Consider the following 15554-nt stretch of genomic DNA (forward strand, 5'->3'; position numbering starts at 1 on the left):
ATAAACCTTTGAGAAACTTTTTCTTTGTTCTTAATTCTTGCAATTAGTCCTCTACCCTTTATCAAAAAATTGAATGTTTTCTTTGTAAACATCTTGATTGGTTTCTTATACAGTATGTAACATTGTTATTCGTACACATAGAATTTCCGAGGAAAAAATGTCATATCTACTAGTAAATATAATCATTTTCATATGTACCTGAAAATTAATGTTAATGAAGGTTTCACCAACAAATGTCAATAAAAATGTATGTTCAAAGTGTATAAACAGAGCATATAATTTGTATGAAAAGAGAAAAACACGCTGTTTCATGCAACATTGTTATTCGTACAGGCAAGAGTTTCAATCTTCCTGGCATACAGCGCCACCGTTATTCGGGCGATTTCGTACAGTTTGCAACTTCGTAACAAGTTTGAACATGCAGGCGCGCTCCCTGTCAAGCGGAATGCTGGCGTAGGTATTGTTGTAGGTCTGTCGTCTATCTATCAGCGTGTTCGAAATGGGCACGGTGAAGGAACTTAGTTCCGATCTGAAGGATGTTATTATAAATTTGGCCCTTAGAGGTTATTTGTTAAGAAAAATTGGAAAAAAGTCAATAAATCACACTCCACAGTTCAATACATAGTAAACAAATTTAGAGAGGAAGGTTCAACACAGAATGTGCCGAGAAAACCAAAAGAGAGACGGTCGAATAGACATGATGAACGCATTATTTTAAAAAGAGTGCGAGAAAACCCCCGACTAGTGTTCCTCAGTTACGACCGTTAGTATAAAATGTTGCTGGCAAGATGATGTCTGATCAAACTGTCCGACGTGCCTTGTGGAAGCATCGATATCATGGCAGAACACGACGAAAGAGGCCGTATGTAAATAAGGTGAATCACAGGAATATACTTTTATTCGCGAAAGAGCACATCCACAAGGACCAGGAATTTTGAGATAGTGTCATATGGTCAGACGAATCCAAGATTAATATATACGGGTCACATGGGATGAATAGGGTCTGGAGAAAATCAAATAAATACAATGATCACATTAACACAGTTCCAACAGTTAAACCCGGTCGTGGGTCATTAATGATTTGGGGCTGTATGTCGTCCAAAGGTGTTGGTACCATCCAGTTTATTGATGGTATCATGGATGCATATGTCTTTTTGGACATATTGAAGAACAATGTAAAGCAGAGTGCCCAAAAAATGGACATACCGCCTATCTACAGATTCCAACAAGACAATGACAGTAAGCATAAGGAGCGAGTTAAGATGAATTGGCTAATATGGAATGTGCCCAAACTACTACAAACACCAGCTCAAAGTCCAGACTTAAATCCCATTGAGCATTTATGGGCAATTTTGAAGAGGCGAGTCTATAAATCATGCGTCAAGTCCAAACAAGAGTTGAAAACTGTTGTGCAAGCCGAGTGGAATGAAATAAGCTCTGAAACATGTCGGAAACTGGTTAATTCTATGAAGAACAGGTGTCAAGCAGTAATTAAAGCCAAAGGATGCGCATCAAAGTATTAGAACTGTCAGTCAATTTGCTCTGAATATACTTTTTCTTTTATATTATTAAGTGTACGAATAGAAAAGTTGTACAAAAAATGGCATGTTTCACTTTCAGTTTCATTTAATTTATTACTGTCATTAGTTATACAGAATTTGGGTAAGATTTTATGTTCCTAATGATAATAGTTAGAGAATTGTAAAAAAACATTTTCAAAAGAGTGTATTTCCTTTCAGATATTAAAGCATTTTCTTTGAAAATTCGTGTGTACGAATAAGAATGTTACATACTGTAGTACCTCATTGGAAATTTAGTCAACGTGGAACCTTGGAATGGACATAGCCACACAGAAACTTGTGGAAATTGTCTTGAAGCCAGTTTTCTTTGCAAGATCCCGAGTTCCCGGTTTCAACACTCGTTGACCAACAATATTTACTAAGTTTTTAATAAGATGTAAGTAATCTGTGTTCAGTAAGATATTTCTAATCAATGACGTGCACATGGGGAGTTAATGAGATGTACTCTTTTTGTTAAGTTTTGAATGAAAACCGAACGCCTTGTGTAGGGCTGACTACTAACATAAATTGTGGTCTACAGTCACTTGTAACAGTTGCTTCAGATTAACCAAATATATTGTTTTTGTTACAACTTTTATAACTGTCAATCATTTCCTTCGTATCCACGTCCCTCTTTCTATTCTGTGGGTCTAGTTGTCAGTGCATTTTAGAATTGATTGATTGGTTTGGTTTATTTTACTTCACTTTTCTGCCACTTTTGTCCTAATCGCGACAATGAGGATGATTGATGAATGTATACTCACAAAGAAGATCCATGCGTTGTAGAGTGCTAGGCTTACTCATACTTTAGAAAAATAATACCCTCTGTAATCAATTAATACATCTATTATCAACAATTCAAACAAATCTACAATGCTCCTCATTGACGTTTTGATCTACTTGGTTTGCTACAGCCACTAACTCCACCGAAATCAGAGGAAGAATCGTGCAAACACTCCATGGAACTTGTAGAGCTAGGAGAATCTACCCACTGGATCTTGTGCCAAGATAATTCCACCTCGATGTCCTCGGTTTTCGACCCGCTCTCTCCCGCCACATGGGCATCCTTCGTTCTGATGTCGGTCCTTTCGATGCTCAACAACAATGACGGCCCAGGGACGTCGGAATCTGCAGAAACCCCATCGGCAGATGGTCTTTGTGATCGCTCTTCGCTGTCCTCTACGTCATGTGCAAGTTCGAACTTGCTTTCGCTTGCCGGCAGATCTTCCTCCACGCTGTCTTCGTCAGATTCCGGGAGTCCTCTGAACAGGCTGCTGCTTTCCATTCTCGCTTGATTTCCGAAAGCACCGAAGCGAACCATACTCGGCCATGATATTGTGTACACGTCTTCTGTTTTCTTTTCCAGGTCGTGCTTCCCTGGACATTGGTGGACCTTGGAACTGACCGCTTTCTTTAAAGAGCCTGTGTTTTCAGCTTCTTCTTTCACTTTGGAGCCGTCGTCTTTCGGCGCCTCTCCGCAACCTTCCTACAGTACAAAAGATAATTAGAAAGTAATTATGATTGTTTGATTTAGTTTTTTACTTCCCTTCTCTGCCACTTTTTGGCTAATCGCGAAGATGAGGATGAATAGTGTTTACTCGTAGATGAAAATGATTGAAGGGCAATCACAAACACACATGGACAGGACAGGCCCCCGGGCCAAGACGCCAGTGTCTCGTTAGTCTGCAAAATGCAATCCAGCGTGTACTACGTGGAAAGGGAAGACTAATTATGAAATCTAATAACTTGACAATTGTAGCATACTTTCAAACTAGTTACTTTCGCGTCTACATTTGAATCTCATTGTAGTTGTTTTTTTGTGAAGCATTAGATTGATCGATTGATTAATTTGGTGTTTTAAGTCCACTTTATGCACAGTAAGGCTAATCGGGACTTGACCTACAGTTTAAAGTGGGATCCGAACCACTATGTACCTCCACCGAAAGCACTAGAAAGCGTTGTATATTACCGAATAAGATAATTCTTCTTGTTTGTACTTATTGTAGAATTATGTTTTAGTTTACGGTTGTTACAACCATTTAAACACTTCTTTTTAAGAAAATAAGATTCTGAATTACCTGTTGATACTTTGAATTTATAATTAAAATTTGATAAGATTTTCAGTTGACAAATGGTTGCTGATTCCACAGTTGTAATAATTTTTATATTTGGATTGACACCTTTAGCAGTTTCTCCCATAATTGACTGTACATAATCTTGCATAGGTATTTCCTTTTTAACCTTGTCTCAATTATTTTCTACACAAACATATTCCACTGTTGATCTATACTGAAACTTCAGATTTTCTAATAAGTTATAACAATATATATATTACACTGCAGTACTCAAAGCAGGGGGGCGCAGAAGGGATGCTATTCCCCAGTATATTTTTTTTACATAAAGTTACTTCCCCCAGCTAGGATAATTTGAGTATCCTCGCAGCTGCTGGATTGTCTTAATGTTGATCCATACAAGCACCCCCCATGACATTTTACACCGTGGCTATAGTAAAATGAAATGCAAGAGTATCATCAAACAAATTGTCCATCACCATGTGCACAGGTTTTACTCTCGTGTCCTTTTTGTTTTTAAGAAATGGAATTGTATTGATGCTCGTGCATTGTGGGTATTAATGTGTCTGACAAATTTACAATTAATGATGGGTTAAAACAAGGAGATGCCTTATCTCAATTGCTCTTTAATTTTGCCTTAGAATATGCTGTTAGGAAGGTAAAAGAAACTAACGAAGGAAGGACTAAAATTAAATGGTGTGACTCAGTTGTTAGCATATGCAGATGATGTAGACTTATTAGGGGATGATATAAATACAATTAAGAATAATGCTAAAATATTTTTCAAAACTACTAAAGAGATAGGTTTGGAAGTTAACAAAGAGAAAACTAAATATATGCTTACAGGCCGAAACCAAGTGTTAGGTAATAATCAAAATCTAATTATTGATAACTCGTTTGAACCAGTTTCCAAATTCAAATACTTAGGAGTAATATTAAGAAATGAAAATTATATTAAAGAGGAAATAAAAAGTAAGCTTAATTCAGGAAATGCATGTTCCTTCTCTCTTCATAAACTTGTGTCTTCTCGTTTAATATCTAAGAAACTAAAAGTTAAAATATACAAAACAGTAATTTTGCCTGTAGTATTATATGGATGTGAAACTTGGTCCCTTACATTGAAAGAGGAACATAAATTGAGAGTATTTGAAAATAAGATCCTTAGGAAAATCTTTGGACCTAAAAGGGATGAGGAGACAGGTGAGTGGAGAAGGTTACATAATTTAGAACTACATAATTTGTATTCATGTCCAGATATTATTAGAATAATTAAATCAAGAAGACTTAGGTGGGCAGGCCATGTGGCACGAATGGGAGAGGAAAGAGGAGTTTACAGGATTCTTGTTGGGAAACCTGATGGTAAGAGACCTGTAGGAAGGCCAAGACGAAGACTGAGGGACAACGTTGAGATAGACCTAATGGAAATCGGTAGAGATGGAAAAGAGTATATAGATCTTGCTGAAGATAGGGACAGATGGAAGACTTGTGTTGCTGCAGCCATGAACCTTCGGGTTTAAGAAGGCTAGAGAGTTAGTTAGTTATTAATGCTCGTGCTGAAGTAGTCTACTATTTCTCTGCTGTTTTGTTTCAATTCTTCAACCTCGTAGTTTCTAGAACAAAGTGAACAATTTGCCTGTCATTTTTATGCGTACCACGTCACAACTCTTGGAATACTGTACCGTTGATCTCCTGGGGACCTCGCACGATGTCGCCTCTCTTGAGCTCCTCTTCATGAAGTCATCCAGAAGCGCTTTCTCTATCACCTTCCTCGATTCGGGCCGGAACGCCTGTAACGGGAACAGCACGACATAAAGTCTAATCAAGAGCTCGTGCAGTGGGGTCCATGAGTATTACCGTGCAAATTGTCCATCACCATGTTCGTACACTTTAGTTGACCCAGAACAAGCTGTTGACAAATTCTGCACCAGCATACATAAAAATCCATCGCTTAAAACACACAGGATGTAAGAGAAAAATTAATGAAAATAGTCATGGACAATTTGCACGGTAATACTCATGTATCCCACTGTACAATAAAATAGGTATTTTTAAGATAATGAAAAAAGTCACACATTTCATCGTTTTCTCACCGTTCCTTAGAGCTTGGGCACAGCATTAATAAACCAAAGGCTTTAATACTCCTTGCATTCGGAGTTAATCAGTTAGTTGGATGAAGACATACGCACCAATTGTGCAGGGTGCCAAGACATCTTATAAATTTACGTACATGAAACATTGTTGATGTCAATCGTACCTCCGCAAAATGTTACTTGAAGTTAATTCTACTGGATGAAGACAGACTATATCCTGCAAAGCTACAAATCGAAGCCTGTTGTGCTATTGTCTGTAATAAAACAATCAGCGGCTAAATAGTAGTAAGCATATGGCTACAAGACTGGCAGCTAGCGACAGCCATATCAATTTGGAGATATGCTAACAACACCAAACCTGACCTAAACCTACCCTACACATGTATGCATCTAATAGCAGATATGAATAGGTTGAGAAGGTTACGTTTAGTGCTGTTAGCGTATTTTGCACAGCAGACAATAAACACGCGACGTCATAACATCACTGCTGACACTATATTTTCCCCCAAGTTGCTAAGGCTGTCGCTAGCCATTCATCGCTTCTAGTACTTTCATTCTTTTTTTATCTACATCCTGCTGATTCTGAAGAGAGCTTGTCTTTTTTTATTGCCATTTTCCTCAATTCTTGAACCAAACGTGAGAAAACAAAAATGAGTTATGAACAATTTGTACGGTATATTATAATTTATGCAGTCTGTTGTGTGCGGTTTTTTTTTAATTTAATGAAAAACTCTCAATAACTATGCAGGTTATGAATAAGTATAAATGTAATTACTATTTCGATTCATTGGTCCAATCAAAAGTGCACCATGTAGTATTTTGGTATCTTTAGTGGTTGAATGGCTAAACTGGTAATTATTCTTTATAATTTCATAATATACAAATCAAATATTTTTGAAAGTTTTCAAGCATGACGTAGAATTTAGTGTCCCAGTAATACATTATTGAGAATCTATTGTCTAACCTGCTTCCCCGTAGTGGTTATGTCGTCGGCTTGTAATCAAGGGATCCTGAGTTCGAAAATACCCGGTATATTACACAGTGGTTCGGATCCCACTTTAAACTATAGGTCAAGTCCCGATGAGCCTATTTTGGCATAAAGTGGACTTAAAACTCAGACTCCAACCTAGCATGATAATACTTCAAAACACTCAGTAACATTCCATCTTAAAGGTCGAACATTTTGAAAATGATGACGTGGCAAGGCTGGAGCTACGTCACAGTTCCTGTTGATTGGAGGGTATATATCTTTCAAAACAGTGTTGCGAAGCGTTGGAAACATTTCTCTTGGGGTTTTTAGTGTTGTGTGTTAACAAGTGAGGTGGGTTTTTTTTAGAGTACAGAGCATTGAAGTGAATATGCTACTGAAGCTTGGTTGTAGTTCAATGCAAAGAACTTACCTCTTCTCTATGATGTTGCCAAACATCTCGTTTTAATTGTCGCTACCAGCACTTGACAGACCGAGAAGGAAAGAGTACACATACTTGTGATGAATGGAAGAACAGTCTGTGTAAAGAGCAGTACGACTGTGAGTCTGTACTTTGTGGATGAAAACGGGGAGAAACGACATGAAGATTGGACGGGTAATGTAGTAAATTCATTTCAAAAAGTGTAACATTCGTTCGAGGCAGAGGGGCAGCAATTTACAGGCTCTTTTTTGCTTCTGTAATAAAATATAAGGTAAACCGAGGTATTAGGACCACCAAATTGCTATTTCATTGAAGAAATTCATCAGGAGCTGTTCAAGAAAACGCAAACAGGATGCATTCTGGAATGTTTATTTTCTAGTTTACAGTAATGACAACACAAACGAGTAGGAACATAATGCAAAGGCAAAAACAACAATGAATTGAAAGGTAGGTTGTATGGTCCCAATTGCCCCTTTGCTGGGTAATAAGGACCACCCAATGGGGTATCAAGGACCGGTCCGCTTTTTAATGGTACGTCCTTCTTTTTCGAAACACAATAATCTTGAACTACAACACGCAAGTCTTGTTTGTTCATTCCAAAACCCCACTGAGAAAGTAGACTGAAGCACTCATCTAATTGTGATTCTTCTGCAGCTGTTAGTGCAGTAGACGTTCCAGGATGCGCTTTTAACTTCATACCGCCGCTCAGCAGTACTTTATCGCGTTTTGGCGCGTCTGCCTTTTGGCTGGTTCCGTTTCCCGGTCTAACTACTTAGCTTACACGCCATTTGTGTCCAGAGTACTATTTACACAAACAAGAGAGGATCACAGGGCTGGTGCGCCTGCCACTTCGCATTTCTTTGCGCTTTTTATGAAATTCTATCACACGGTCCTTAATGCCCCGTGGTCCTTAATACCCCGGTTTACCTTAGTTGTGTGAAATCGTGGTTTCGTCTGTTACGATTACAGCTCGCCATTGATATAAATTAGAGATCAAAATATATTTTATAATATTTTCAGTGTCAAAGGTTGTGGTTTTCCGTATGAGGCTCACTAAAAGCCGTAACAAATTAATGATCACAATAAACTCGAATCAAGACTATGAATGTTAATTATAGTAGTGGGTTAAGAAAGTTATTTATTGGGTTTTTATTTTTATGGTTAACAAGTAGAATCTATTTATTAAATAATATAAAATATTTAGTATTATTTTTAATTTTATTTAATTTTGTAAGTGTTTGTGGAAGATACTCAGCGAACAACTTCCCCCACAATTCATTGCGTCATATTTCGGGCAAACAGATCGGATCGTGCGTTGAAAATGTGCCTGTTAAGCGTGTGGTCTTTGGTGAAGTGATTTAAGGTATGATTATCGTGATCATATGAGAGATGTACGTACAGTCACACGCAATTAAAATGGGACTGCTAAGTCCTGAAATAATCGCTTCCCTGTAAGATGTTATGTGTGTTGCCTATATCTACGTCAGTGGTAGACGTTACCATTGGAAATTTGCTATCAAAATCAACTTATCGCCGTAGAGTTATGCAACACACATATCGTCTTGAAGAGAAGTTAGTACTTTTATTGCCGGTACTGTACAGTATTTTCCTTTTCCGAAGCCTTACAGAAACCGTGAAAAGTATGTAAAGTGATTAAATGGAAATTTTCTCCCTGTAAGAAGGCTTCTCACACGCTTTACTTAACACACGCGAAACTGGTTGCCCAATTTCTTCCCAGAGTTCACTGTGTGATGACGTCAAGTTGAATATCATCCAGTTGGGCCAATTTTACCTGTATGTCACACCAGATACAAACAACAGATTCTCGCAGCCGTCAATGCTGACGTGCTTGAACGTCTTGGGGGCGATTGTTTCGAATCCACTTGTATTCTCAGGTAGGTTAGTTTGGACTGGACGTACAATGTAGAGTGAGATTGCACGGTAACCTTGCCGAATCCACGATCTCTCAATTTCATCCTATCACGATTAACCGAGTGATACAGGAAAGCGAGTGACCCAACTCAACAACCAGTAAGTGACTGTTTCCATCTTTCAATCATATCAGGAGGTAAGATCCGTGTTTCTATTATGCAGTACGTACAACAGAGAAGCATCAGAACCGTCCTCAGTGGCGGAGCAGTTAGCACAGCGCGCAAGGGGTCCCGGGTTCGAATCCCGGCCTGGAGGTTCTTCATGAGTGTCCCTTCAAAAGAGACAAAAAACTGAGTAAAATAAACCAAATTAATCAAACAGGGAAGAGTCGAACCTTTCTAGTCACCCTCAAGGCGCTGGGACTTGGATGACCAGGAGCGACATCTGGGTTGCCTATCGGCTCCAGCTGCACCATTTCCCTGAGATCCTTCCAATTGAAGTAAACACCATGGGGCAGGTTGGAGATGAAGTCCGTCTCTAGGTCGTACTTGTCCCGAAGAGGGGGGAGGATATACGGCGCCCTCACTATTCTTGCGACTGATACCTGTGGAAGAAGCAAAATCTAGATATGGTATTTCCGGTGTTTTTGAAGTACTAAACTTTAAAACTCCCCAAATTGATTGTTAAAATATGTCACAAGATATTGTCTTATGCTCTGACCTGAGGGCTGAACCCTCCGTTGTGCTGTGCCCGTTATGTCGTTTCGAATGTTCGGCGCATCCTTCTCGAATGTGCAGATGATTTCTTCAGACGGAGTTTTAATCTATCCAGTGGTTTACCATCCATGTTGAGGAATGATAAAAGTGTTTTAACTAATGTTTTTAGCTTTGTGAGAAGAGCGGGCCTTTTCCACTTCCTCTGAGGAAGTTTTAGCGTGTCCTTACCTTTTTAATATTAGATTCTCAGCAGCTTTTTCGTGACTTTGCTTAAATTCCACCATTAAGCCTTGTTTCCATGATAACCAAAAACTCAATATGCTGACCAAGGCAGAAATTTAATTTATTCTAAAACATAAACTAAACGTTACGTTTCAACCTTCTAGCAAGGTGTTTTCAGACTCTGTACCAAATACAAATGAAATAAGGTACAAAACAGGAAGTGTTATACACAAAAATCACACAAGATTATTAGAAAGTTTTTATCTGGAACATTCCTTTCCAGGTGTTCCAGCAGGTGTCCTTCTCCTGTCAACTGTTGTTTCACCTGACAGGCGATTTAGATAAACATTTCTTTTCATCTGGAACGTGGTTGGACTCCTTATATCGCGCTCCTTTTCCTTATCCTTTCTTTCTTCATTCCTCTTCTTTCTTTTATCCTCCTTCGCTCTTGTCCTTTCCACTTGCTAGAAGGTTGAAACGTAACGTTTAGTTTATGTTTTAGAAAAAAAAATCTGCCTTGGTCAGCATAATGAGTTTTTGCGTTAAAGAGAAAAAACATGATGTTGGACAATTTGATTGGTATGCACTCCACTCCACAGTGAATTACATATAGTACTGAATAAAATTTAAGATCGTTAATTGTTTATTTCATACAAAACTGAATGTTTGACAAATTGTGTGTGTTCATACGAATACGTTTGTGAATTTCATCAATTGTAGGAAAAATAATTCTGATGTTTGTAATATTAATTAGTGAAAGCAATGATTGATAGAGGTCAAAATTTTATGAAGACGTCACATTGTTAAAGCCGTTATTCGAAACCCATGAATTTATGAAACTCAATGCAGAGATGATAATCTCAATTATGAAAGTAAAGATGGAGCCAGAAGTTAAATAAGAGATTAACTGAAGGCACACTGTACATGATTTTCTTCGTGGATTGGATATGCACAATAATAAACATAATATTAAAAAAAACATTGCTGTATAAGGTAAGTGTTATATATATATATATATATATATATATATATATATATATATATATATATAATTAGTCAGTTGCATTATTTAAACAAAATGGAGAGATAATGTACATTATCGATGGTATTTGGCGTGATGTAGAGTTAATGTGTGAATAACCTCATTTTGGAATTTGCTTGTAGCAGCAAGTACAGATAAAAGCCAAAGAAACTTACCTTCTCGACGAGTTCCTGAAGGAAATTAACTCTGTTGACAGTGGCCGTTAAGGACATGAGGCACAGCGTGGAGATGAGCAGCCTGCATCGGTTGTCAATGGGAAGACGCGAATCGCACCTTGCAGATTCCTGAACGACAGGATGCAAATTCCATTATCTAAATTGGTTACTGGTCAATTATCACATGGGTGTACCACTATTTTTTTTAAGGAATTATGATATTAAATTTATAATCGACTATTATTTACAGTGGTGTTATTTAATGCTAAAGCTATGAACAAGAAAAGGTTAAAACCTATACGAAGTTCAAAGAATTGTCTAGAAATCGATTTCTAGTAACTGACGAATGAATATTAATAAAACTTGTATTTAGAAATCACCAAGATAACTAAGCAATATTAACATTAGAAATTCACCACCACAATTATTTCGACTGTCATTTGTTATATCAAACACCATTTCATTGTAATGATGATATAAGCTTTAATAAGAAGGAAGATATCCCATTAGCATTGTTACTATTATACAATGCCTTATTAGTAGGGTACAGAGTATTTGCAGCACCTGATTCTGGGTGCCTAAGGATGTGTGAAAAAACATATTGTCTAAGTCAGCGGTGGTCGACAACTTCAGGGAGGCGGGGGCAAAGTCCCCCCCTCCCCACGATCGCAATTTTAAAAAAATCACAACTCTCTAACAGTCTTACATTTCTTTTCTCTTGAAAGAACTCAATTGTATTGATGTCAACAAAATTTTGATATCTACCTTACTTTTCAAGTTATTTATAAGTAACAAATCATCTTTCTAGATATTCATTCATATGCAGATAAAAGTTTTTATGTTTGAAAAGTTTCGTCAGCAACAATGCGTAATCACAAATGAATTTGAACAACGACGAAGAAGTTTTGAAAATAATAACTTGCTATGGTGATCAACTGAGTAAAACTTCCTCACATTATCAATAAGCGGAAGGAGAAGCGACTGTAAATTGTGAGAGTCGAACTTACGTACTCGTGACCCCGTTCATCACAGACAACATACTACCTCTCACATTATAGTTTCATGAATATGTAATAATATCGCGATTGACACCCTTCTTTCTGAATGAAACTAAATGCGAGGGATTATTTTCCTGTAGTTTACGGTTATTACAAGCATAAGAAAACAGTTTTTCTTTGTGACGTTTCAGGAGAACACACGCTCCTTTCATCAGACATTTATTTTAATTTTGACTAAAGATACATTTATAACAATGGTTAGTAATTTTTTAAACAAAAATAATCCGTTATATAATGGATGTTGTCAATGTTACATTGTTGTAATATAGCAACTTAACTGTGAAAAGAAGCAGTCTGTATTGTTTTTATTTCAGATTCTTTTTTTAAAATTATGAATCCCAAATATCATCAGGTAATTCAAATTCATCATTGTTTTCACAAAGTCTCTTGATGTTTTCTGTTACATTAAATTTTAAAGATGGTGGCTTACTCCATTTGTGAAAAAGAAAACTCCATACTGGATCTATGTTACCATTTTCATTATTTAATTTATTCCAGTGTTCTTCTGCTATATATAAGTTGCTATATTACAACAATGTAACATTGACAACATCCATTATATAACGGATTATTTTTGTTTATAAAAATACTAACCATTGTTATAACTGTATCTTTAGTCAAAATGAAAATAAATATCTGATGAAAGGAGCGTGTGTTCTCCTGAAACGTCACAACGAAAAACTGTTTTCTTATGCTTGTAATAATCGTAAACTACAGGAAAATAATTCTACAATGCAAGCAATGCGTACATACAAGAAAAACTATTAAATGCGAGGGTTTAACAATGAATTAAGTAACCCAAAGTCGGTGTAAATCCCTGCGTCCAGAGGCAAATGTTACTAATTACTGCTCCCACCTGCAATCTAATGATGAAATCCCAGAGACCGCGCAAGTACGTCGTTCCTGGAATCTCAACGATGACGAGGGCGACGGTGCAGAAGCAGGCTTCCACGTGGCTCTTGGTGTTGCTGTGTTCCGTGAAGCTTCGGTGAAGGCTGAAGAACAGCTTGTGCTTGAACTGTTCCAGGAAGGTGTCGTCGATCCCATTGCCGCGAGGAATTTTCAGCTCTGCATCGTAGTTTAGCCTACAAAACACTTCAAACACTTACATGTATACACGAAACTAAATCAAACTAACTTATACCAGGTGGTTATAATTAAAGTGACGGTGTTCAGAGTGGTACATCACGGGCTGTAATGAGAGTAGCAGTCTGAAACTTCGTAGATATGATAATGAAGCAATGCGCTCGCGAATTATGCAAAAAAAAAAAATAGTTCCAATTCTCGCCACCAGGGTAAAAAATGGCGCTGTAAGCAGTCAAAACGTGGAATTGTCCGTAACTCTGACGTCAAAGTCGGTGACATTGACTAACCATTGTGTGAGCTCCCTGGTTGTGGTTGGTGACGCTTGTTGCCTTTTCCTTTAGTAATGTTCATGTAATTCGAATAGTGAAATTGTAGCGATATTTTATTACAAAGAGTATTGTTTTCTGCAATTTATAGTGTTTTTCCTGTAACTATACCAAGTTTTGACTGCTTACAGCGCCATTTTTTACCCTGGTGGCGAGAATTGGAACTATTTTTTTTTTTTTTTTTTTTTTGCATAATTCGCGAGCGCATTGCTTCATTAGCATATCTACGAAGTTTCAGACTGCTACTCTCATTACAGCCCGTGCTATACCACTCTGAACACCGTCACTTTAATTATAACCACCTTGTACATTCACAATCAGAAGACCAGACCAAAATTATGTAACTTTCATATTTCCAAGCGTGGCTAACAAAAGAGGACCTTTTATGCAGGCATCCAGCTTTACTCGTACAATTTGTTGTAAAAACATTGAGAGATGAATGTCTGAAAAGTCTGTACATATCACGTATGGTGCCAGCATATTGTAACTAGGACACTTACATCCTGAAATACTCTCTTCCCTGCAAGGCGTCACCTAACACTAGGGTGGTGGAAGAAGTTACCATTGAAATTCCCAACTAAAATCCACTTTTCGACGCAGTGTTAGGCCACGCACATAACGCCTTGAAAGGAAGCGCGTATTTCAGAATCTAGGTGTTCCATCTTTATTGCCGCTGGCTGTACGTTAGGGTGGAGTGAAAAATGTTTTTCTTGAATTTCGAAATGCCTGTAGTTAGAAAAGTTGCATTTTTGTGTCAGATAGTCAAATAAAAAAAATCAGCTCTCTAGGTCAATTTCTTCTGGTGCCCCAAGGCCTCCGAAGTTTTCATATTTCCACTTATTTTAGCATATTGAAAGATACATGAAGATTTTTTTCTTTTTTAATTTCGAAATGCCTGTAGTCAAGAAAGTTGAATTTTGGTATCAGATAGTCAAATAAAAAAAATCAGCTCTCTAGGTCAATTTCTTCTGGTGCCCCAAGGCCTCCGAAGTTTTCATATTTCCACTTATTTTAGCGTATTGAAAGATACATGGAGAATTCTGGATGTGATGAAATTATATCTTCATATCCGCCTTTAAAAGCAAAATGAGAAAAACTCAGGAACCTCATGTTTCAGAAATTAGTGAAAGTGTTTCTCACCAAGTGGTAGGAATTTTGATGAAAGCTTCATTGCCATCAGTGTCACATCAGCAAGTCGTTGCAAAAGTGAAAAAACTTCACGAACACTATCGAAATCTCTTAAAGCCCTTTAAGCGTAGACAAAATGAAGAAAACTATAAGAAAAAATTGCATTGTATTGCACACATGCTAACTCTACATTATTTGATATGTTATGTTGCAAGTGTAAAGACTTTTCAACCTGTGTTTGTTCTAGAGAGAAGAAAGTACCTATTCAAGAAAGATAATTTCTTTTGGATCAAAGAACGAGAAAAATGTTCATTGGAAAAACTGATTTAAAAAAATCCAAAGAATTGCAGAAGAAGCCAGCAAGAAAAGCTATGGAAGAAGCAAGACTTCAGAAACATTTGTCAAGCTGTAGTGTCAATGCTGCTACTAGTAGTCCTCAATCAAATCCTCAAGGAGGAAGAAGGTTGAGATACTGACAGCGACACGAGCAAAGTACTTAAAACCAAATCGGAAATGCCCTCCACTTCAGCGAATTCCTCATTAACCTCAAACGAAACTCAAATGTGGTTGACTCTTAACAATTTTGCTAGAGAGTGTGACAGACATCGCATATCTGACAGAAGTGCAGCTAAAATTGCTAGTGCAGTTCTTCAAGATGTAGGTGTTATTAGTGATGCAGATGTTTCTAAAGTGATAGATGGGAGCAAGGTTAGAAGGGAAAGAAGTAAAGTCAGGAAAACAGCTGCTGATAGTTTGGATACTCTGACTGGATTGTATTTTGATGGCAGGAAGGACCAGAGAAGAATTAATGAGAAGAGA

The 15554-nt window shown here is 37.5% G+C and overlaps 1 protein-coding gene across 1 annotated transcript in view; it reads right to left on the reverse strand.

Moving 5' to 3' along the window:
- Positions 1–2389: 2389 nt before the first annotated feature.
- Positions 2390–15554, reverse strand: part of LOC146005311 (protein EFR3 homolog B-like) — a 29912-nt gene continuing 16747 nt past the window's right edge. Inside the window, exons 10-14 of the mRNA XM_083144454.1 lie at positions 13052–13280; positions 11138–11266; positions 9397–9606; positions 5311–5418; positions 2390–3045 (exon numbers count right to left, since the gene is read on the reverse strand). Of these exons, the coding sequence (XP_083000580.1) occupies positions 2440–3045; positions 5311–5418; positions 9397–9606; positions 11138–11266; positions 13052–13280 (1282 nt within the window). The 3' untranslated portion in view covers positions 2390–2439. The remainder of the gene's footprint in view (positions 3046–5310; positions 5419–9396; positions 9607–11137; positions 11267–13051; positions 13281–15554) is intronic.

Source organism: Lepisma saccharinum, chromosome 23, assembly GCF_977018435.1.
Source record: "Lepisma saccharinum chromosome 23, izLepSacc3.1, whole genome shotgun sequence".
NCBI lineage: Eukaryota > Metazoa > Arthropoda > Insecta > Zygentoma > Lepismatidae > Lepisma > Lepisma saccharinum.